General features: G+C 30.4%; 1 protein-coding gene across 2 annotated transcripts in view; it reads right to left on the reverse strand.

Annotated features, from left to right (window-relative positions):
- LOC121118420 (protein singed wings 2) overlaps positions 1 to 23818 on the reverse strand; it is a 73125-nt gene that overhangs the window by 17203 nt on the left and 32104 nt on the right. The window contains exons 2-6 of one of the 2 annotated variants that reach the window (XM_040713005.2): positions 18931 to 19419; positions 2323 to 2681; positions 2098 to 2259; positions 824 to 949; positions 688 to 756 (exon numbers count right to left, since the gene is read on the reverse strand). In XM_040713005.2, coding sequence (XP_040568939.1) covers positions 688 to 756; positions 824 to 949; positions 2098 to 2259; positions 2323 to 2681; positions 18931 to 19402 — 1188 coding nt within the window. In that variant the 5' untranslated portion in view covers positions 19403 to 19419. The remainder of the gene's footprint in view (positions 1 to 687; positions 757 to 823; positions 950 to 2097; positions 2260 to 2322; positions 2682 to 18930; positions 19420 to 23818) is intronic. The other variant, XM_040713013.2, reaches the window with a different exon arrangement.

The raw sequence follows: 23818 nt of genomic DNA on the forward strand, positions 1-23818 counted from the left end.
ACTAGTGGTGGTTATTAAGCTTATTCTCCAATTCTCCAATTTTTAGTAAGCCAACTCTTCATTTCCTACCACAGCATCACCCCTTGACAAATTCGATTTGAACCCATTCAGTGTTTAGTACGTAAACATACGTTTTTTGTTGTTTTTTGCCATTTTTACGGCCCTTAATATTTATTAGCATATACTATATTTTTATAACAGTTATTTTTGATCTCAACCATACTCTGAAACATAGTGTCGTCACTTTTACCCCGACATGAATCACAATACCTTATATATTGGTTATTTTTGTAATTACATTTTATAGAAAGATTGGTTAAATTGGTGACATTTTGAAGCAGTGTTTCGTGTGTCGGACCAGTCATTCCCCACTTGACAACTCAGTCATTCCCCGCTAGTGTGCAATTCCCCGCAGGTTAAGAACCATTGACCTAAACGGTCGATTCATTCAGATTGTCCATTTAATATGAATATTTTCTTTCTATTTTAATTAATATATTATTGGACTGTTGTCCTGATTTTGTTCTATTGCAGTTTTAGCTGACTGTTAAAGCATCATCATACTGAAAATAATCCATTAACAATTAATCACTGACCAATGGTTCCTTTGCCAAATGTGCAGAGGTGATATAACCCATCAATACCTTAACTAAATCTCTTAGTTGCAATAGTGCAATAGTTTTGTACCTCTAAAATTATATCCAAAAGTATTAAAATACCGGATTTTAACCTAGTCCAGAGTTTAATTATCCGTGTCTACCCGGTTCCAAAAAAAAAAAAAAATTAGCTATTCCTAAGAGGTTCCAATTTGAATGTATCTTACCTGGAGCTTTGTTAGGTTTTTGCAGTTGCAATCCAAAGGGTTCCCAAAGAAAAGAAAATCCACAGAGCCATGAAAGTTCTTATTTCGCATTTCGGATAGTAATGGCCCCATAAGATCAACATCAAACTAATCCAAAATAAAAACAAAAAATACATAATAATAAGTGATGAACAAATATGTCTGGATCAAAGATTATAATGATTGTTCTACGTTGCATCATATCAAAGTCAAATATGAAGATTAGAGATAAAATGAACTTGGTTACAAAAAATGTAACAGTTTCTTTGTTAATTGATTATTAGATTAAATGTAATCATTAAATAGTTTATCAGATTATTTATATCCTGGGTCCAAAGGAAATGTGTAAGAATTCATTTTTGTTCAAAATGAGATTGTTTGTATCTCCAAGATGTTCATGATGATAACATCACTAACTGATTTATACAATGACAACGTCAGAAAAAAAAAATCTATCCACAGGGACGTCCGCAGGATTATATTTTTTTTTTTGTGGGGGGAACTTGTTTTTTGAATTTTTTTTGGAAAAAAGCTAATAATAATAATTTTCAAGAAAAATTGGTGAAAAAAATTTCAAAAATCCACAGCTATAACAAAAAATTAAATTTTTGTAGAAAATAATCAATAGTTTGCAAATATAAAATTTTTGAGAAAAAAATTTCAGATACATAATTTTTTTTGAAAAATTTAAAAAATGCATATCCATTCGCAGAAAATGAAACTTTTTGGAATTTTTTTTTTGAGAATTAAATTAAATTCAAGTATTAAATTAGAAAAAAAAAATCAAATCTTAAATTTTCTACCAAAAAGCAAAATGTCTTTATTTTTTTTTGGGGGAGGTTACAGTGACTTCAGGTCATGCCCCTGTAGACACCCCTAATCTATTAATTGCACTCAAATCAAATTTGTATTGTGAATTCAGAATAGGAAAAGACGAAAGTCAAAACATTGGTTTCGATATATCGATGGTTAATGCTAAGAGTTGCTATCTGATATCAATAAAAACATTATTCAACTTGTCAGGGTTACCATCCTGATTTTTGGTTCCTTTTTTTTATATACCAAAAAATGCACTTGTGAGTTCATAAATGAAAAGAATCAACTGTTTTAATTCCAAGAACAGTCAACTGATCAAACAACTGAAGTTAAAAGACATTGTTTTATTTTTAATCCCAAAAAGCTAGTCGTGTGTTTCTCCAGACCGCCGATATCAACAATGCTATTATTTTACAAATCATTAGGATATTAAATCTTACATGCGTTATTGAATTATTTTGAAAGTTAATGGTTGTGGGACGATTCCGCATAAAAGGACTTCCTCTGAGATCTGACAAAGACGTTATCTTATTTTTAACAGCTCTTAATTTTGATAAATTATGATAATCACGATTCGTTCTAAGCTCTCCAATGCTCTTCAGCTATAATTAGAAAGGAAGATGGAAAAATTGATTGAAAACAGCTGCAACAATAAAAATGAATACCTTGTTATAGGACACATCCAAATCTGAAGTATTGGGTGGGAGAACATCAGGTAATTTTGTTAGATTAAGTCCTACACAGGATACTTTTACAAGAAGAGGGCGATTGATATTGATGGTGAGGCAAATACAGTTCTGAGGGCATCGTTTTCGCAGAGTTTCGTTGAATTCTAAAAAGTAATGAAGTGTGACATTACTGCTATGAGATCCGGATCTTGCATGGTTCTGATGCCATGCATTTGATTTTGGTTTTGAGCAAGTTGGATCATCCTGTATGAGGGAGCGCTTGAAGCTAGAAAGAAGCCAAGAGAGCTTGTGCGAACTTTGGTTGTTGTCCTTAGAGAAGCAGGACCAAGGATTACCTAGAAGAAATCAGGAAATTTATAAGTTAATTAGAGTGATCAAACCAAACCAAATATATATAATTTTATGAAACATCAAAAAATATGGAATTAAGTGAATAGAAAACAAAGTACTAGGTTTTGAACTTTGAAAATTAGTTTTGTGTTTTGGTCTGATAATCCTAGACCCTTATGATTTTTAGTGTGTCAACATAATTATGTCATTTTAAAAAGATCGGTCTGGACCAGTTTCGAAGGAATAAATTGATCTCATTTAATATTCGAGCTAGACATATTCCATATATAAATTATTGATAAAGTGATACATGTTTTAGAATGTTGAACAATAACATTATATGAAGGAAAATGTGTTTGATAAATAATATTTGTATAGGTCATAAATCAGATTATTAGAGAAAATCGGTCCAATGAAGGAGACAGAAAACAAATTGGTCGAAAATTTGGAAAGGATTAAATCGTCATCTGGACCAAGATATGGGTGCAAATTGATCCAATGATAAATCTATTAAGATCAAAACAGGAAGAAAGTCGATTTTGGAGCAAGTCTCAATACTAATGCCAATATTTGTTAAACTTCAACAAGATATAACTTATTAATTGAAAATGGAATTTTTAATAAAATTAATACCACAAATAGATGTGCGTCTGAGCTCTCTTAATCTTTAATGTAACTGCCCTTAGTGGCAGTTATGGCTTCCAGGCAGTGGCGGAAGGATTGATACCCGCTGCAGATGTATTCCTCTGTCATGGCGTAGCAGTGCTAGCTGAATGTGGCTTTGATGCCTTCGGTGTTTGGATTACAGACACTGCAGTCCTTCTCCTCGGCATGCACCCAAAAGTTAGCATCAGGGTTGTGGGGGCCATAAGTGTAAAGGACCGCAAAGAACTCAAAATACTCCTTCAAAAGAGTATTGCAACGGAGGAGATTGATTTTTTTTATTGCTGGTCTCAAAAGTGGCCCCCCACCGTCAAAAGTATTTTTCCACTCACTTTTTGACATGTTTTGACAGTTTTTCCGGATAGTCTGGTTTGAAACACCGAGATTTCTTGGATGGATCTCATGGAAATGAGGGGATTGTCCTGGGTAGTTTTCTTTAAGTCATCCACATCCAGTTTGTCCTTTTTAAAAGACCCCTTCTCCCTCTCTAACGTTGCAGAAATGGAAATTCGCCAATCAATTTCAAATGATATTTTCTCAACTTGTAAATAAGCTAGAGAGCTCAAGTTTGTTTTGTTCTGTAACTAATTGTTTATGCTTTAGTTTTTTGAAATATGAATTGATTTCAATTAGTCCAATTGAATTAATTATTGAATTACACTGTAATTTATTTCAAAAAACTTTGCACATTTTAAATTTTCCAACCTCAACAATTGTATTTATCAAAATAAAAAGGTTATTTGATTTTAAAGGTTTCATGTTTGGTGGAGAAGGAATTTCACGTTAGTAATTTTCTTGCTGCAAAAATGTAATTATTCTGAACATGTCTACTCCTACAAAAAAAAAAAAACACAAACACATTTTAAACTACAAACACTTTATTTTGTAAAGGATGATTGATCAAGTTTAAAGATTATAATATGAAAAGTTTTTAGAAATACCGGGAAAACCCTTATTATACGTATACTCATCTCTATTCTGCAAAGTTTGATAGGTTAAGATACATTTTTTTACCATGTTCCGATGAACAATATTGTAGAGGATTGAGATAACAGTGCTCCTCGACACGGAATTGTTCTAAAAGGCCATCCAGGAGCAGACTGGGGCCTTGAGGAAGACGATTTACAATGTATACATGCGGTTGAAGGTCGGGGAGGACCTCAAACATTCTCCAGGACTAGGTAAGAAAACCCTCCGTGCCCGTCAACCAACTAAAGTCGGCCTTCAATAAAAAACCGAATTGTTCAATTGCTGACATGCTGAGGAAGATGAACAAGTCCCCATCAACAGAGAAAAATCCTTTTTGGAGCGTGCAAAAAAGATCCTGAACCACTTCAAAGGAACTTGTAGACACATTGTGACCTTTTAAGATGAGAAGACATTTTACTGCTTAACCTGTCTTCAATAGCAGAATGATCAGAAAGATACATTTTGGGGTAAGTTGTCCTTTGATCAGTTTCAATGCATGTACACACGGGATAGATTTGAAATTTACCTTTACAGGATGTCCATACCGAGGTGCTGAGAGAGATTTAGCTCTAAAATTGGTTGACGTAATAAAAACTTTTTTCTTACTCTCTTTTGTTTTGATACATTATTGACGGACAATTTAATATGTGTTGGCTCCAGAATATTAACTTAGTATAATACCATCTTAAATACGTAAATTCCCCTGGACCACTCTAATGCTAGTATTCCAATGAACTATGGACTAAACCTCGAACGTTTTTGATTTTTTATGAACAATACCGATAATTTTGAGTCTAAATAATCGATAACAAAACATTTTTATTAAAGAATGTTTGAAATCCTAATCTGGAATTTTTATTTATAATTTTTATGTTCGCATTCCCTCATATATTTTTTTTACTTTTTCGTGTATTTTTCATATATTTTTTTGTGAAATAGAGCTTATGATAAAAACAATTAATAATAATCCTAAAAAATTAATCAAATAATTGACCAAGCATCATCATATGACAACTCTATAATTAATTGATAGGCAGATGAACTATTAATAAGAATTTATACAGTTTTTAGACAATAAATTATAATTAAAAGGGATAAAACGTTATCATGCGTTAGGCCAAAAAAAATTAATTCAGGGGCAAATCAAATAATGGTTCTGAAATTAAAAACTTTAAATCTAACAACTTTTTTGAGAAAAAAAATATTTGTTTAGTTTTTAAATGAAAAATATAGATGTAAATGAAAAAATAGGTATTAAGTTTGTAAAGGGAAAAATATGGATTTTGTTTTTTTTGGAAAATTAAATTTTAATTTTATTTGATTGCATAAAAAATAGACCTATATAATGTACTTACCGATAGGTTGATTATTTCCTAGTACGGGCAAACTTCATGTTAAGACGTTGAATCTTTACTCAGGAGGTTGATAATTATATACTACATATCTTCTTATTCAAAAACATAGGTATTAATCTTAATTCCCCCAACTTCATTATTTCAGTCTCATAATATTGTTATGAAGGGATTATATGTTTATGAAACAAAGGTTAATCAATTTGCAAAAAACGAATAACAACGATGTAATTAAACCACATAATTAAATGAGCAAAAAAAGTCACAATAAAGGATTTTCACGTGATTAAACCTTTAACAGATATCCACATTGTTAAGAACTACATCAATCAAAATATGAAAAACTTTAAATATTAGCGGGATTGGTATACTAGTGAAGAATTTTTATTCCTTCAGAAACAAACTGTGTTCTGTGCAGCTTAAAATATGAGAGTGTTTCATTTAAAAAAAAAAAAAAACCTTGTCAAAATACTAAATTTCATAAAATACAATATTCTGTATTATTTTATAAAACTATAACACATTTGTTTATCAACAACTTTGTTACCACCATTCATAAAGTAGTTTAATAGAAAAATGTGCATTTTTTACATGTATGAATAATTACTATTTATGTTAAAATTGAACCATGTAATTAGAAATTATTATTATTTTGCAGAATAAAAAAAAAGAGTGAAGAAGACAAGCCAAGTGCTTCAGAAAAAGGGTCATCATGTTAATGTAATTTTCCTTTTTTTTACGACTGCACTGTTTATGTTGAAAAATTGATGGAAGGAAATCGGTTATTATGCAATCAAATTTCATATTTTTATCCACTGCCTGGTCAATCATTATGAGCCAGTCGCTTTCCAAGATCAACACTGCAAAAGTGTTTTGAGTTTGTGAAGGGATTTTTTAGAATACATCCGGCAATATTTAAAAAAAGGTGGCTGGGGTTGATACCGAACTGATCCAGACGTCTTTTTATTAAATATCTCGGGATATTCCTCAGGACTCTTTCAGAAACGCCTCTCCTAACTCCGGTGATGCCCAAAATGGACAAAGCAATAATGCCAGAGTGTAGGGTCCCAATATTAGGTAGTACCAATGTGTGTCACGTAATTGCTTAACTGCACGACCTCTTACCAAAAAGTTGCGGGAAATGAAAGAGTGTTTCAGTTTTAAAACATCCTTACCCCCAATTGTGAATGGAGTCCTCAATTTTGGTATTTTGATATACATGGGTTTTATTAAATTCTGAAAAACTATTCAAAATTGCAAACAGAGATACTAAAGTACCTTTAATGACAAACTGAATAAATAAAACTCATTTTGCGGGATAAAACGCAACTCTAATCAATCAGGACCCTACGCGCTACAGGAGGACAATTGCTTTTACACTTTTAAAACATAATAATTTATTTTTTTAAATCATAGTTTTAAAATCGAGTCGGCCATTTTCATACCTGTACTAAGTGGTCAGGCAAGGCAAACTGAGAATTAGACTGCTTAGTGCAAATGACTTATTCAACTAGGTCTCAAAATTTTTAACGCTTCTTCGTTTGAAAATTTGATATTGCCACTTAGTGTGGCTAGATGCTTAAAACAGGTGATGGTAGGAACAAGTTTGACTATATCATAGTTTTTATACTACAGCATATCGATTGAGATATGTATCAAATATTACACAATAAATATTTTCTTGTAAGCTTCATTTCGAAAAGTGTTTGGAATTTGAGTTAGTTTGTATGTACATGTTTCAATAAGGCATACGTAAACAACTCGTAAGATAGATATATAATCCGTAAGGGGGTTGTGACAGTAAGTAGCTTTAACTTACATCATAAATAAGTTACATAGATAATTCCTTCTTAATTTTTAAGTAAATAAAAATTCCCAATACACTCTATGTGATAAACATAACTGTATTTGATGTACCAGGACAGCCGTTATTATTTACTCATCTCTACTATGCAAATTTTGAGATATAGAGTTGTTTTTTTTACTATTTTCCTATGAGCAATGTCGTGGAAGACATAATTAGATGTTGATTGCTAAGAAAAACATTGTCCCATTCGCCCCCATGAGCACATACTACGAGAAGAGAATTGTGATAGAAGCTCTCCTCCGCGTAGAATTGTCCTAGATGCCCATCAGGGAGTAGAATGAAGCTTGGAAGAAGATGATTTTCAATGTCTTCCGTACATGGTACTATTTATTTTTTTAACTTAAAAGTTGAAACTAGTTAATAAGTTCACACACAAATTTCAAACATGCTCTATGTTTCATATAATAACAATTCTTGAATATATCTAAAGTGAAAATCACTAAATTGCATAGAGGGTAGCCACTAGCCATGCTAGTCTATTACATAGTATTGTGAAAAGTCAATGTTAACTAAAACAAATATTAATTTTGAAATACTGTTTTTCACTTACAATTACTTTCTTTTTCATCAAAAAGTAGTGATCATTTTGGCTCAAACTGTATATATTTCTTTATTAAAAAGAACATATTTAGACTATATCTACTTGACATTCGTAAAAAAAATCAATGTTAGAACCTGTATAATCATGAAAAACTTAAGCTGTTTTAACAACTTGTCACTCCAATTTATCATAAACATCAATAGGTTTTTTTTTCCAGGTGAATGGAGTGACCAAGCTTTAGGTTTTCCCAAACATCTTTTATGTCTATTTAAAATCTTCCTTATCTCAACTAACAGGACTTCTTTTATAATATCCGTGAAAATGTATATCCTACAGGACATGAACTACTTCATTCCGGATATTTTTGTATGGTAAATGTAATCTTAAATCTCATAAGACTTTTAATCAAGCGTTTAATGCTGCCAAAAACAAAGAACCTTGTGTTATCAAATGTTTGTTAAACAGTTATTTAATTACATTTAAAAAACCAATAAATTATTGGAGTGGAGGTTCCAGGACAATATAATTCCATGTTTAAATCTCCATAGTTCATCATTATAGTTTTCCGCTATGATAATCAAAAAGTGTATTTACAACTTCTTTTTTTTTAAATTTAGCACCTTTCTCTGAATATTTTTATTAAAAAAAATTTGCATATAACTTACACTACCGAGTGTTACATTAAAATCTGAACACTTTCAAATTCAACAAGATACAATTTATTAATTAACAATAGAATTTCAACAAAATTAATACTATAAATAGATGAGTGTCTGAGCTCTCATAATCATTAATGAAGCCATCCTTTGTGGCAATGATAACTACCAGGGGGAGGCTGAACGATTGACAACTGCTGCATATGTAGTCCTCTGACATGGCGCCCAGTACTGGCTGACAGTAGTTTTGAGGGCCTCGGCGTATGGATGACGGGCACTGCAGGCCTTCACCGCGACATGTGCCCAAAAGATGTAGTTCAAGGAGTTGACATCTGGTCTGTAGGGAGCCAAAAGTTTCAAAAAAAAAGAGTTCAAAAGAGTCTTGCAACAGAAGAGATTGGTTTCTTTAACATCCGCCGCTTTGAACTTTTTCGTACAATAGTTTCAGAAGTGAGGTCACCTGGTTTGGTTATATTAAATCATTTTAATTGGAAAAGGAAACCTAAGAAATTATGGTCATCAGGAACACTCTCTAAATCAGTAACCAGATTGTCTGGAGTATCAGGAAACAGGTTTTTCTCTCAGATTCCAATTTTAACGGGATTTATCAATATATCACTTTGCCGCTTAATAACAAGATCAATATTGGAGGTTTATTTTATTACTGAAGAAAATGACCCTGTCTCCGTCATTTTTAAGATGATTTAGGATGTGTTTACAGCATAGGAGATGAGGGTTTTTTGGACTTGACTAAGTCAAGTTCGTTTCTGAAACTTTAGGCACTTACCACCAGCAATTAATTCGGGGGTTGACACTGTTGACTTAAAAATAACTTTTTTGGCCAGTTCAGCCATTTTCCTTCTTAAAATGTCTTCAAATGTCATTTGGGCTGCTTTTTGAGCTAGTTTCGTTAGTCCACCATTTTGAGGTTTGTCTTCAATTTTATTTCCAGCTTCAAGTCGTTTCCTCAACCGCAACACCGTCCAATTGGTAACATTTTTATAATATTGATGTGACCGGTGGGCACAGGAACGCCACCTTCTTTTCTTTTTGCTTCCGTTATCTACATAATAGTATTTAATCTTACCTAAGGTGTTGACCTCACTTTTAAAGTTATTCCGTCAAATGTTTGAATCAGATGTCTCAAAAAATCCCTACGAAACCTCTTAAATTTTTATTTTAATAACATTCCAAGATTTTCTAATATTCGTTACATCATCACCATGCAAAACATATATATGATTTTTGTAACGAAGTTTTTTTTTTAAACATTGTTGGGAAATAAGGTCAAACAATAAATATAATATATTATTCCCAGGTTGTATTTAATTGATTTATTATACTTGCTAAAAATATAAAGATATCCAACAAAAAAGAAAGTTGAATTAGTAAAAAATAAAGTTTTCTAATCAAAAACATATTATTTTTTTATATCATAAAATATCCATTTAAAAAAAAAAAAACATCAATAAAACTATATGAAATTTAATTTGTAACATACCCAATATCTAATATATCATACATTATTGAATTATAATTTATAATTATTATTCATTTATCCATATTATAATATAATATTTACATATTAATTTTGTAAAATTTGATTAATTTTCGTTTCCAAAACTAATTTATGTATATTTAATAAATTGTTAGAACTGTATACTCTGCAAAAAAGAAAAAAAACAGTCAAACTTTGTCTAATCGTCGCCTGATTTTAACGTTTCGATACACTCAACAGTGATGTCTAGTTCCCACACAGGAATTTCACACAAATTATCTCATAGCTACTAGTCTTTGAGTTATGGTTTGAAAATCCTAAAACGGTCTACGAACGTTATGATTTAAAGGAGACTGAAAAAATTAAGTACTTGGTGTGGGCGGGTATCAAAGAAAAAGTTGTGCTGTATCTGTCCTCCAAAAAATCACTAGGGTCGGTTTCATTTAAAGTTCGGTTAAGACCGATTGTTATTTAATTCATTTTGTTCCAAATTGTGAACATCATCACAATCACGGCTTTTGAAGCAAAATATGTAAAACTTATAAATCAGCATTGGTAAAAATCGGTTCTTACAACGATAACCAAAAAATAATTAGTATTTATATTGAGGCCGAAAAAATTAGTTCGACATTTCAAAACAATTTAATTTTGGTGTACAGTCGAAGATTGCTGTCTCAACCCAAATATCTGTCCTAATCGGCCTGCACAAAATCACTAAAGACCGGACCCCCCCACACACACAACACCAAATAATAATAATAAATAAATAAAAATAGTGTCTTGTACCAAGTCTTAGCAATAACTACAGTACACTTTTCTGCTTTAAAAAAAGAAAAAGATTATTCGGTTTAGAGAAGAAAAAATCTTCGATATTGAACAGTCATTCAATCATTTTTCATATTATTGTAAAAAATCCTTTCTCTTATTTTCTGTAGAGATAACTCATAAAAATAAAGTTGAGTCAGTAAAAATAAAGTTTTCTAATCAGAAACTTACTATTTCTTTTATGTCATAAAATATCCATAAATAGAAAAACTTTAGAATAATAAGTAATTTAGTTCGTAATTTACTCAAGATTTAATGTACCATACATTAATGAATTATAATAAGTATTTATTGATCAATATTGTATTATAACAGTCACATATTAATTTAGTATAATTTGTTCAATTGTTTGTAAAAAAGTTATATATATAATTAAAATATGATAAGAGTGAAGTTTGATGAAGTTTTTCATGTAGGTTTTTAAGGCTCAAGAAATGGTACTGGTAAGAATTTTTTATGTCTTCGAGGCTATAAGGTCCTTTCAAGATCATTATTCTAAAAATCAAATTTTTTAAAAACAAACGACTATTTCATATAAAATAGAAAATAAAAACTGTTTAATTATATATAAAAAAATTCTAGCTTGTTGTTGGTTTTAATATTTGCACACTTTGCTTAAAACGAGATTTTAAGATTTAAAGAAGAAAAAAATGAAGAGAGACTAAAACAAAGAATTTTTTGACAATAATATGAAAAAAATGAACAATTTTTCAGTTTCTCTTTCCAAAAAACAAATATAGTTGTTCTTTTAATTTGTTAGATAGTTCTGACTATTTGTAGATATACTTGAAAATTTTTTACCTAAAACAATTATGTTTTTTTTTAGTTGCCAAACTGAAGAGTGTTTTTTTTTTTTTTTTTTTTTTAATTTTCTATTACCCTCATCATTATTCTTTAATTAGCAGGAATACTCGGCATTACTCAGTTTACTTCGAAAAACAGACAAACTTTGCTTTGTTACTATAGAGTACTTCCCATTTATTTCCTTTCTTTTTTTAAATGACGCGCTGAGCTTTAGCTACATTTGCTTGCTGCTAAAATCTAACTGCTTATTAGATATAGTAGCCACGTGGTTCTAAAATACTATTTGTAGATTCAAAAATGAACCTTCGATGATAAACAAACGACACAAAATTTGCTTTAATAAGTATATTGAGGTGGGAGTATTTGAGTTTACAGTGGATCTGCTCATGAAAGACAGAAAGTAGCATTCATGATTAGTTGGGCAGTTATAATTGTATGTTTTTGTTGTTAGACTCAGAGGATAGCTGATGATAAACATCAGAGTAATTCCTTTCTTGCTAAATACGGAGTTTATTTGGGATTTTTTCATTTCTTTCTCATATAGTTATTCAAAGCGTATCTAGTAAAAACTCAAGATACGCTTCTCTCTTCCAAGGCATTTGGGTAATGCCTTGGAAGAGAGAAGCCATTTAGTTAAAATGAGTATAAATTTTGATTTCAGAAGAGTGCCATTGAGTTTTTTCTCTATTTAAGTAGTCTTTGATGTAGTGTTGATCCACAAAAAAATTAAAGTATTGCATTTTTTCGGAAAGGCTGGCTATACCGTTTGTCGTGACTCACGCCCTAGGGTATTTGTTTAATTAATGATTATTAACAAAGGGAATATTTAGATAAAAACTAATGAAGATAAATAACATGGTTCATGTAAAATTACTTTACAGAATAATCTGCCATAGAAATAGAAAGTCTCTTTGACAGAAAATGTATGTAATTTAGGAGAATTTGTTCTAAAATGTCGTTAAAGGATGCAGTTCAAATAACATACGAAATATAATTTTGAAAGGCAATTCATAATGCAACCATCTTTATTGCTCTTCTCTTTTCATCATATATCACTGTCTTTCCCTATGTCGATACAACTTATTCTCCTAAAAGCCAAAACCTTTTGAAGTCAAAATGACATTAATATAATATTTCATGCATATATTGGGTAGAAACATGAGAGTTATATGCACCTAAAATATAAAAGCAGAAACGGCTATGTATGGAATATTTCAAGCTGTAAAATTACCTGCAGTGAAAATATTATCGGTAAAATTACCTACAACCCCAATTTTTGTTGTTTTCACAGTTATGGTTTCTTACTGTTTACATAAGGAAGGGAACAATGAGGGGGGATATTTGGTACAATGAATTGACGACAATAATCGAATTTACCTATAAGGGCAGAATCCAAAACTGATCTCACTTTTTTTCGCAGTCATCTAAATTCTGAAATATCTGAAATTATCGTAGGTCTATTATTGTTCAAAATTATTTTTCAACCGTAAAACAATCCCCAAATTAAAGGTAGGATCTACAAAAATTATGTGAAATTGTAGTTATTGATTCTGAATCTATTACTGAACTCGACATATTTCCATTTTAGGCTTAAAAAGGATAAAAAACGACAGTCTTCTTTAGACCCTTATAACTCATTCATAATACATAGTGATGGAAAATAATATCATAGCTTATATCATAAAAAAATATTCAATATGTAATTTAAAAAAAGATCTAGAAAATATGCATTTCCAAGGATTTTTATTCCATTTTGTATTGATCCCATTTTTTATGGGGTGTACTAGCAATAAGTCGGAATCATATTTTTCCGATTTCATTGCCAATTTCATGACGTCATGCCTCGTCATGGAAGATCCTTCTAACTTGATCATCCATCTCAAGAGATGTTCGAATACGGATTCCGAATTTCACGAGGGATGACACAGGAGAATTCATCCAAGGGAAACTGCCAAACATAATAAGTGGACTCCTTCCTTGGGAATGAAATACCAGGATCGAAACAATAAAGGATTCCATTTACGATGAGTAGAGAATTTGAATATTTCGAAATGGGATCACTTAAAAAATACAAAATGGAACAGAATCCTTGGAGAACCACATTTTTTAAATAGGTTTTTGTTTATAAATATATATAAATATTTTTCTATAATAAGCTATGGTATTCCTCATTGCATTGTATTATGAATAAGTTATAAGGGTCTAAAGAAGAGTGTCATTTTTCATCATTTTTCAGCCTAAAAATGGAAATATATCGTATTTTCATTGTTGAAGAATCTATATATCCTTAATACTCCTCAAAGTTATTTTATTTATAGTACCATATAATATGTCAAACGAATACACTGCAACAGTTTATGAATGAACAATAGTATTAGAATAGTCTTATCGTCATAAATATAAGTACACTCCCCTATTCTAATATTATGGAAACTCTCCTTAAATGATTGTTAATCCAAAGGATTTATTTAAGAAGCTTTGAAATCCCGAAATAATGAAATTCGTGCTATACATAATTTATAAAATTATCTATTTCTATAATTCTTATTCAGACAAACGAAATCAAATGGAAAGTTTAATCCCATGGCCATGGGCTTTCTTTTCGTATCTCCTAAATACTTTAGCATAAACAAAACTTGGGCTTGTTGACACTTTTTTTTCCCCATCATTATTGTTTTTAAAGAAAACAACAACCACGAATTCAATGTTTGTCCCAATTTAGAAAAACGAAAACGAACAGTTTTTTTTTTGGCAAGTGATGTCAATATTTTTTTTTTTTTTTGCAAAACTCATTTTGTAAGTTCATGCAAGTTGCGTAGTTTACTATAAAATAACAAGGGTGTCCACAAGAGAAGGGAAGGGGGGGGCTGGAGGGCCTCCCCCTCAAATTAAGAAATAAGAAATTTTGGATTCTTACTAGAAAATTAAATATTTTCATTTTTTTTTCGAAAAATTAAATATTTATTTAAATATTAAATTTTCAAATTTAAAAAAAAAAAAATTAATTGTCTGTGAATAGCCATGGATTTTTGAAATTTTTCTGAAAAAATAAAATTTTGTATTTTTTTTATGAAATTTCTTCTGAATTTTGAATTTTTTTTCAAAAAATTTACATCTTACATTAAATTTTAGGAATTAAAAAATTTAATTTTTCATGAAGAGTTCTAAATTTTGAAATTTTATTCCCAAAAATTTAATTTTTTTTAGTAATAGCTATAGACTTTTGAATTTTTTTCAAAAATTTAGTTTTTCAGAATAACTATTGATTTTTGAAATGTATTTCAAAAAAATTTAATTTTTTCAAAAATTCCAAAAACCTTGCCCCACCCCCAAAAAAAAAAAATAATAATAATAATAATATATATATAGTCCTGGGGACACCCCTAAGTAATCATGATACTTCAACAACACAAAAGATTATGACATCGTATATATCTTTATAGATATGTCTTTTTTGGGGATATCACAAAAATTTACTTATTTTTGCCCTCATAGGTGCCTCCTTTTTCTCTGTCTATATCTTTCGCCTTTTCTCTGTCTTTTTCATCTTATCTGCTGCCTCATATACTTTCTACATAAAAATTGGAAGATTTTGTTAGAGATAATACCAAAATCACCAAGTCAGTTTTATTTCAACATAAGATGAGGACATTTCGATTAATGCTCAACTTCACCTCAAGATTAATATTGAAATTATGAAAAAATCATATTTTTCTTCCCTTTCATAAGGGTATTTTTTTTCTTAGGATTATGTTGACTCTTATCCTCAAACTTTTACTCTTTTAATATTTCTAAATTTGAAAGGTTTGTTTCAAATAATTATAATCTATTTTATTTCAAAAAATAAGAATTATTATATTTTTATAAAGACAAAAGATATACTAATTAGTTCCATGAAAATTGTTAGCACTTTGGGCATGTTAAAAAAAGAAACCAAACATCAAAACCGTAGCTCTGACAATTTGAAAAATGTAATGGAAAAAAGCAGCTGAGTCATTTTGTTTCATTAGAAAATAAGAAGAAATCCCACTCCATACCTAACAAGAATATAGGTAGGAATTACAAAACTAAGTAAGAATTACTCCGTTGTCGATTCTCAATTCTTCTCTGAGTCCACAGGTACCTAGAATCATAACTCTGCAACAAATCCTACGGTTACTTTCCGGCTTTTATGAGTCATTTTTGTGTTAATCAATGACTAGAGCGAGCACGCTATCATAAAGGTAGCCAATGAAAAATTTAAAAAAAAATTATATTTAGTTTGTTTAGGTTAAAATTCTAAGCTAAAATTATTTACTATAAATATACAAAATTATGTCTTTTGTAAAACATCCTTGTTTACAACATTTCTTGTTGTTTTTTGTCCATTTGATGCAAATATAATCAAACCTGGACCCCTTTTGATACTCTTGAAAGTGCAACATATAATTGACCATGTGAAAATACTGATTTCTGTAAATATAAATCAATTTTTCAAATGTTTGACTTTGTAATTTATTTATTTGTATTTGCCACTGCTAACTTCCCATGTGCCTTCTTCAACCATAATAAAGATTGGAGATACATACTAAGACTAACTCACTAATCCTCTTCTTCCTTCATTTTCATAATTCCTTTTTTTAATTCGTATTTAATATACGTTCTCTTTTTTTCCGTTTGTAGAATAATTTATTTTTCGGATTATTGATTTCTTTGGTGCATTTTCGAATCGACTATCCATACCTTTAAAAAAATGAGACACGGGGAGTCGACCTTGTTTTATCAAGAAAATCAACATATTAGCGGAAAAAAACTTGCCTTACAGAGCCAAAAAAAACTTGTCGGATCCTAATAAAGCATAATTCGACGTACGTAACACAAAATATTGAAAAACTTTTATTTCATGTCTAAAGTCTGTATCTGTCTCCGTTCTTAAAGTTTTTATAATTGTTGTTTCCAAGCAGGAAGAATGGAAATCAGACTCACACATAAATTAAATAACATTGATAATTACAGAGAAAAGGAAAAAAAAAACACTCTTCACGTTACCAACTCCAAAAAACGGGGGAGCTAAAAAATGATTAAGAGTAGCATCACTCCTAGTTCGCATAAACTTAATAAACATAAAATATATCATTATAAACTTATATTTCTCAACTAAAGTTTAAATTGTATCACTCAACCTTTCTTCCGGATAGAAATAGACCAAATATGTCAAAAATATTTATTCTATTACGTTATCATCACTAACTGTCTGAATAGTTGGGATACAATAATTTAAATTCAAAAAAATGTTTAGAATACTTTACAGCCACGAGAAAACACATCAACTGCTGGCCGATAAAAAAAGTTACTTTTCATTGTCAAAAAATCACAGTATTATCCGTGATTTATGAATGGATGTACTTCACTTTTGTTCAGAAATAAACAAACGTACTTAAGGTTTGTTTTTCTCCTAGTGATAAATAAGGATTTTAATGTGTAATAATATCCATTTAGTATTTGCCATGACAAGGTAAGAATTTTACCAAATAAGTGCTTCAATTAAATTCACAATAGAATATCCTCAAAAAATAACTTAGTTTGGAACATATATTTGATTGTTTTTGTTTTTTTCAACAATTTAAATATTTGAAATTATTTCCATTTTTTTAATTTTTTGTGAACAGTTGTGGATTTTTGAAATTTTTTGTGAATAGTTGTAGATTTTTGAACTATTATTTAAAATATTAAAGAATAGGAATCATAATTTTCTTTTTTTTTGAATCGCACCATTACTACAAATAACCAGAGTGGGTTTGCGGACGTTGCCAGGGACATTAAGACATTTAAATTAATTCTGAACTCTTCTGCATTAATAAAACAAAAAATAAACATCCTAAGATTCTAAGAATTATTCTTGTTGGATTTTGATTGTATCTTTACACACTTTAAAAAAATTAAATTATAAGTTTCAGAGAAGAAAAATATTAAAGTTGAACTGTCGTGCGCTCATATTTCACATTATTATCAAAAATTATTTGTCTTATTCTCTCTAAATTTTTCTTCTCCTTTAAAACTTATAATCTTTTTTTTTTTTAAAGTGTGTCAAGATACAAATCACATGCTGCAAGAATAATTTTTAGAATTTGACAGTCTTTATTTTTGTTTGATATGAAATACATCTAGATAGTAAATATAGACTAGTACGACACAAGATGGTATAGTTCATACCTTTGCAAGATGCTAATATTAATTTTAACAAATCCTGTAAGTTTGTAAATAATTGGGTAGTACTTATATTCAGTTAAATTAGTCAGGGATGCTATTTTGACATCAATTATTCTATTTACTTTTGATGAATGATATCAAAATGACGGACATTCTAGTTTGAAAACTTTACCATTAAAAAAATTTAATTGTGCATACATATGAAAAAATAAAAAAAACTACAAATCCTTTTGCGAATAAAAAACGATTATTTCTAATTTATTTCCATCCCATAAATTAAAATCATAATATTATATTCATATTTAAAAAATATATTTTTATTATTTATCGGCCAAAAATGAGTAGAATACTAATTTTAATAATATTTGCACAGATATATAGTTTGTGTGCTATGAATGTGCTAACATGTTTTCATGTAGGTAATCAAAACGCCAAAAGTTCAGCTTTTACAGATATATATATACCGATAATGGACCATGTAATTGTTTTTTTTTTTTTAATTAAAGTTTAAATTAATTCTAGGGCTTAAGGGTTTTTCATATAATTACACCCGGCTCAAATGAAAAGGAAATAAATTATATAACTGAAGATGTAGAATTTCTTAAATATAAATTTCTATAAGATCTGGAACATTACTATTTGATTATTTTACTTTCATATTGCATATCTGAAATGAAACCACAGAAGAAGAAGAAAAAAAAGATTAATCACAAAATGCATCTAAAAATGGTCTCAAGACTTCTTCTTTTTTTTTCGTAGTAAAGATATTCAAATTGATCATTGTGATCTCATTTATAAAGAGTTTTGATAAATGAAATGTTTGACAGAGTCGTTCCTAAATGAGCAATAGAAGAATACCAAATGATTAAAGTAAGACGTAAAACACTTACCCGATAAATATATTTGTTTTAAAGTAGGAATATCAAAGAGAGTGGTAGGAGATATGGAGTCAGACACGAAATTATTCCTCAAGTCAAGTGTCTCCAATACAGGAAACACATCACCACAAGAGGATATCTGTGGATCGCATAAAACGATCCTTCTCAAATGACTATTATTCACGATCTGAATTTCCGAAATGAATTGAGATGGAAGTCCTTCTCCAAAGTCTTTAGATAGATCCAGACTCTGAAGGGACTCAGAGTCCCGAATAATGAGTTTAAAGGTTGAATCTGGAAAGAAGAGCTCCGGCTTACAGATTTTGAAAGAAGGCTCCAGACTAGATTTGAGGGAGAGTCCCTTACACATAATGCCGAGCTCTGTTACACCAAAGCAGTCGCAATCATTTTTGAGCGTCTTGATTTCCAGTGTGAGGCATAAAATAAGGAAGAAGTCTAGGAGAGTTCCATGAGGATACCCCATATTAAATTAGGGACTACCTGGAATTATAAAGATTAAAAAATTGTTTCAAAAATGACTAATGAATGAATAACGTTTTTTTTTTTAAATTAACAATTTATATTTTCTGAATTTTGTGTACTCATAAATAATGCTTATTACTTTTTTAAAGAATGCTCTATTTAACTAGAGCAATTAACATTTTCCTTTATGAGGATTGAATGAATTTATGTGAACCGCTTCGTTCGTTTTAAAATATCTTAATTGCCTTATTAAAGTATATATGTTCTCTTTATTAGAAAATACATACATTCATATAAACAAAACAAAAAATTGTACCCCCTTCATTATGCGTGTTCATTATAAGTGATCACCATTTAATATTATTTATAATGATTCTTCATTAAATATTTTCCTACATGGGTAAACTGTTGATTTTTAACTAATCAACTCGGCGTTACCTCACTAACACAAAAATGAAGAGTGCCATTTGTTGTCAACGTTCAATTTTCTCCTTATTTCCCCCTAATCAGTGTTATGAACGTTGCTTGCTGAATTAACATTAGATCTTGTTCATCTGTAAACACTTTTCAACAATTATTAAATAACACTCAGCGCTTCAACGTAACCAACAATCAAATCAGCACCACTTCCTCACAACACTTATCAACATTTCCTCCATATACACAAATCAAAGAGGCAAGATCCCAGTTCGCAAAAGTCTCTAACCCTCTCTAAAGTAATACCCATGGCAAAATTCAGTTTGAACTCTCTGCTAATCTTTACTCCACAAGACGTAACTAAGTTGAAAGAGGCTAGTCAAAAACAGCTCTCAACTAAAAATTTGACATCATTTAACAAAAATATCGATTATTATCTACTCATTTGATCTAACTGACAATATTTAAAACATAATTAGTACAATCTGTGCCCTGTGTTTTTGTAAATTAATTATGGAGGTACAACTCCATATACCTTATAAATTCTTGTCATTTTTGTTAAATATTCAATGGTCTATCTACATTATAGTGAAAATTTAACTATTAGAAAGAAAAAAAAAAACAATTGTTAAATAACAATTCTAGAGTTGGGAAGGATTGCCAATCTGACAACTGATTTTGGGTCTTTTTTTATGCAACATTTCTTTCGAAAGGTTGTATAACACAATAAAAATAACGGTATGTCAAGGAGCTTTAAATTGAATATAATTGTAAATTCTAAGCATTTCCAGTGTGTGGAAAAACAACAAGTGAAAATGACATGGTATCCTGGACAATTTAAGGCATGATCGGAAGGAGAGCATCTTAGCTGTCATGCTGTTGTAATAGACCAGATACTAACTACGGTGAGAGGAAAGATATTCACAAATTCACTTAATACATAGATGTTCCCTCATCGGATGTCGATCCTCAGGTCTACTGTATGACCACCAAAAGGGGATCTTAACTTTTTCGAAATTTTTGGACCATCACTCGTAGTTGATAATGTAAGAAACTAACTCATAACCTCCTCTACAAAAAGAAACCTCTTATCCAGCTTCATGATCCTTCAAAGTGCTAATTGGTCCATATTTTCGACAATTGACCTTCTTTCCAGAGCGTGGAGCATCTTTCACATCAACAGTATCGGAATGGAACTGACAATACGTTCAAACATCACGTAATTGGCTGTTACAGTATCAAGACCATCAATACCATCCACATTTTTAGCTACCTGGCTTGGGTTTTCCCTTAGTTCGAAGAATAATTGTAAAATATGGCTTATTTTCTCTTTGCTAGTGTCCATCTGTGACAACCACTCAAACTATACTGACTCTAACAATCACTTAATTCTCAAATCTGTTTTTAGTACAAAACCTTATCTTTGTAACACCCTATAGGCCAAAAAGATCGTTATTATACAACACGAGCTACACATTACTAAATCCATATATTGGAAAAATAAAGAACTTTTTTTACTCTACCTTTTATTTTGGAGATATTTTGAATACCCTTGTGTACTACCATCAATTACGGTTGTCAATAAGCATAAATATTGTATAAATCATATTATCAATTCTTCTGACTCCCTTTTATTGATAGATATAGCCAAAAGTCCTTTAACAAACAAATATGAGTGTGTACATTGTACATGTGTATATACCATCAATCCAAAATGAACAGAATAAATACACCAACGGGAAATGATGGATTCAATATAAAATTATATATTTATCAAAAAATGTTAGATAAGTAAAAAGTTAAATATATGAATATATATTTAATATTTGTCGGAATTGATTATTAGCCCTTGGGTTAGGGCAAGTGTCTCTGATATAAACCCTGTCAACACTGCAACACTTGAAACAAATATAATATAATTCTTATATTCGGATTCAAAATAATATGCGTCCACAAATACCGAGTGGTCCATTAAAATTTTAGCGCTTTTAATTTTAAATGTTTGTATGACTGACACTGCATGCCTTCCCCTAGACATGTACCCAAAAGGTGTAGCCGCGGACCTTGATATCAGGGCTATAAGGTAACAAAAAATTTAAAAAAAGAGTCTTGCAAGTGAGGGGATGGGTTTCTTGCATTGGAGCTATCCAAAGTGGCCTCTCCACCAGGTCTAGGGCTCTATACACACACTTTTTTATGCTATCTCCAGACAGTCTGGTTTGAAGAACCCAATATATCTAGCATGGGCCTCAATGTCTTGAGAGGATTTGCCTGGGCTGTTTTCATTAACTCCTCTAGGTCCAGTTTGACCTTCTTGACAGAGCCCTTCTTCTTCTCGAACGTTTCAGACATGCTGACAGATTAGACGGTGGTCCAGGAGACGCCTAACTGCTTGGAGAGCGCGCATATTGAAGTGTCATGTTGTCGATTTGTTCGTTACCTAGAGAGCTTATATATATATATTTGTATTTTATTAGCAAACCAATTGTTTATATTTAATATATCGAAATATGAATTAATTTCAAATTTCATTAATTATTGAATTAGTAATTCTTCAAATTTCAATTTACCACACAGTAGAAGAAAATTGCTATATACAGGCCGGTTATGAATGATGAATATGATATGTTCATTACTAAAGATGTGACATGTTCATTTTTCAGTGTGTGATAATGAAACTGTAGACTTTACTTGAACAAGTTAGAGAGTTTCAAATTTCGATCATTAAAGTCTGTCTGTTTTTCAGCCCCTAACAACTCTGAGAAATATTGGCTACTGCTATTATTTCTATTATAGGACCAACAAGATTTACAAGTGAATACTTTATACTTAGATGTTTTCTTGTAAAGTATTAAAAACTATTGAGTTAATAGCTTTTGAATAAAAAAATAATGTTCAAATTACTAAAAATATTGCAAAAGATATCACATTTAATATTTACAAATCTATCAATGATATAGCAGCATTGGTCTTGACTTGTTAAAAACAAAATATATCCTGACATAAAGTTAGAAGAGGAGGGTTAAAAAGCTAATTAAACATTTATTAAATGAATTAATTAACAATTAAATAACTAGCTATCCTCAAAATTAGGATGTGAGTAGTGAGTTTATATTATGTAGTATGAGAAAAAATGACATTGAGAACATTGATAACCTTTAACTAGAGCCTATGCACATCAAAATGAAAAAAGAGTCATATTTCTAAAATGCAACGCTGATAAAAACTCATAAATTAATGGAGTTTACTCACAATGTGTTAAAATCCCTTTTTTTCAAATTGCAGAAAAGAATGCACCTCTTCATAACATATTTATTAGTTCATGTACCATTGGCTTAAAAAATATTTTAATAATTAATCGCCGTCAGCAAGTCCAAAAACGTTAGGAGATGAAGAAAGGCTCTGTCAATGAGGACAATTTGAACTGAATGAGTTAAATAAAATAGCCCAGGCCAATCCCTTCAAGTCCATGAGGACCTATACAAGAGATCTTGGTATTTTACACCAGATTGTCTAGAGAGCTATCAAAAAAGTGGATTGAAAGGGCTTTGTGGGGGTGGAGAGGCCACTTTTGACACCAGCAATGAAAGAACCCCATTTTCTCCGTAGCAAGACTCTTTTGAATGAGTCTTTTGAGTTCTTTTGAACTCTTTTTTGATATTGAGGACTTCGAGGCCGCTCTCAGCCAGCACTGAGACACCAAGTCTGAGGCCTACATCCGCGGTGGGTGCCAGACCTTCTACAGCCGCCTGGAAGCCAACATTGCCGCAAAGGGTGGGCACAATTATGATTAAGAGAGCTCCAACAAACATATATTATTAGTATTAAAATTATATTGTTAATTAATAAATTATATCTTGTTCTAGTTTAAAATTTAAAGTATTCAGATTATAATGGACCATTCGGTATTTATATAAAATTATCAATTTCAATTAATTAATTTATCTACTGCTCATTGTACTTGATGAAGCCAGAGTGAGTTTTTTCCCCACTACATCCG

The sequence above is a fragment of the Lepeophtheirus salmonis genome, chromosome 1 (assembly GCF_016086655.4).
Source record: "Lepeophtheirus salmonis chromosome 1, UVic_Lsal_1.4, whole genome shotgun sequence".
Lineage (NCBI taxonomy): Eukaryota > Metazoa > Arthropoda > Copepoda > Siphonostomatoida > Caligidae > Lepeophtheirus > Lepeophtheirus salmonis.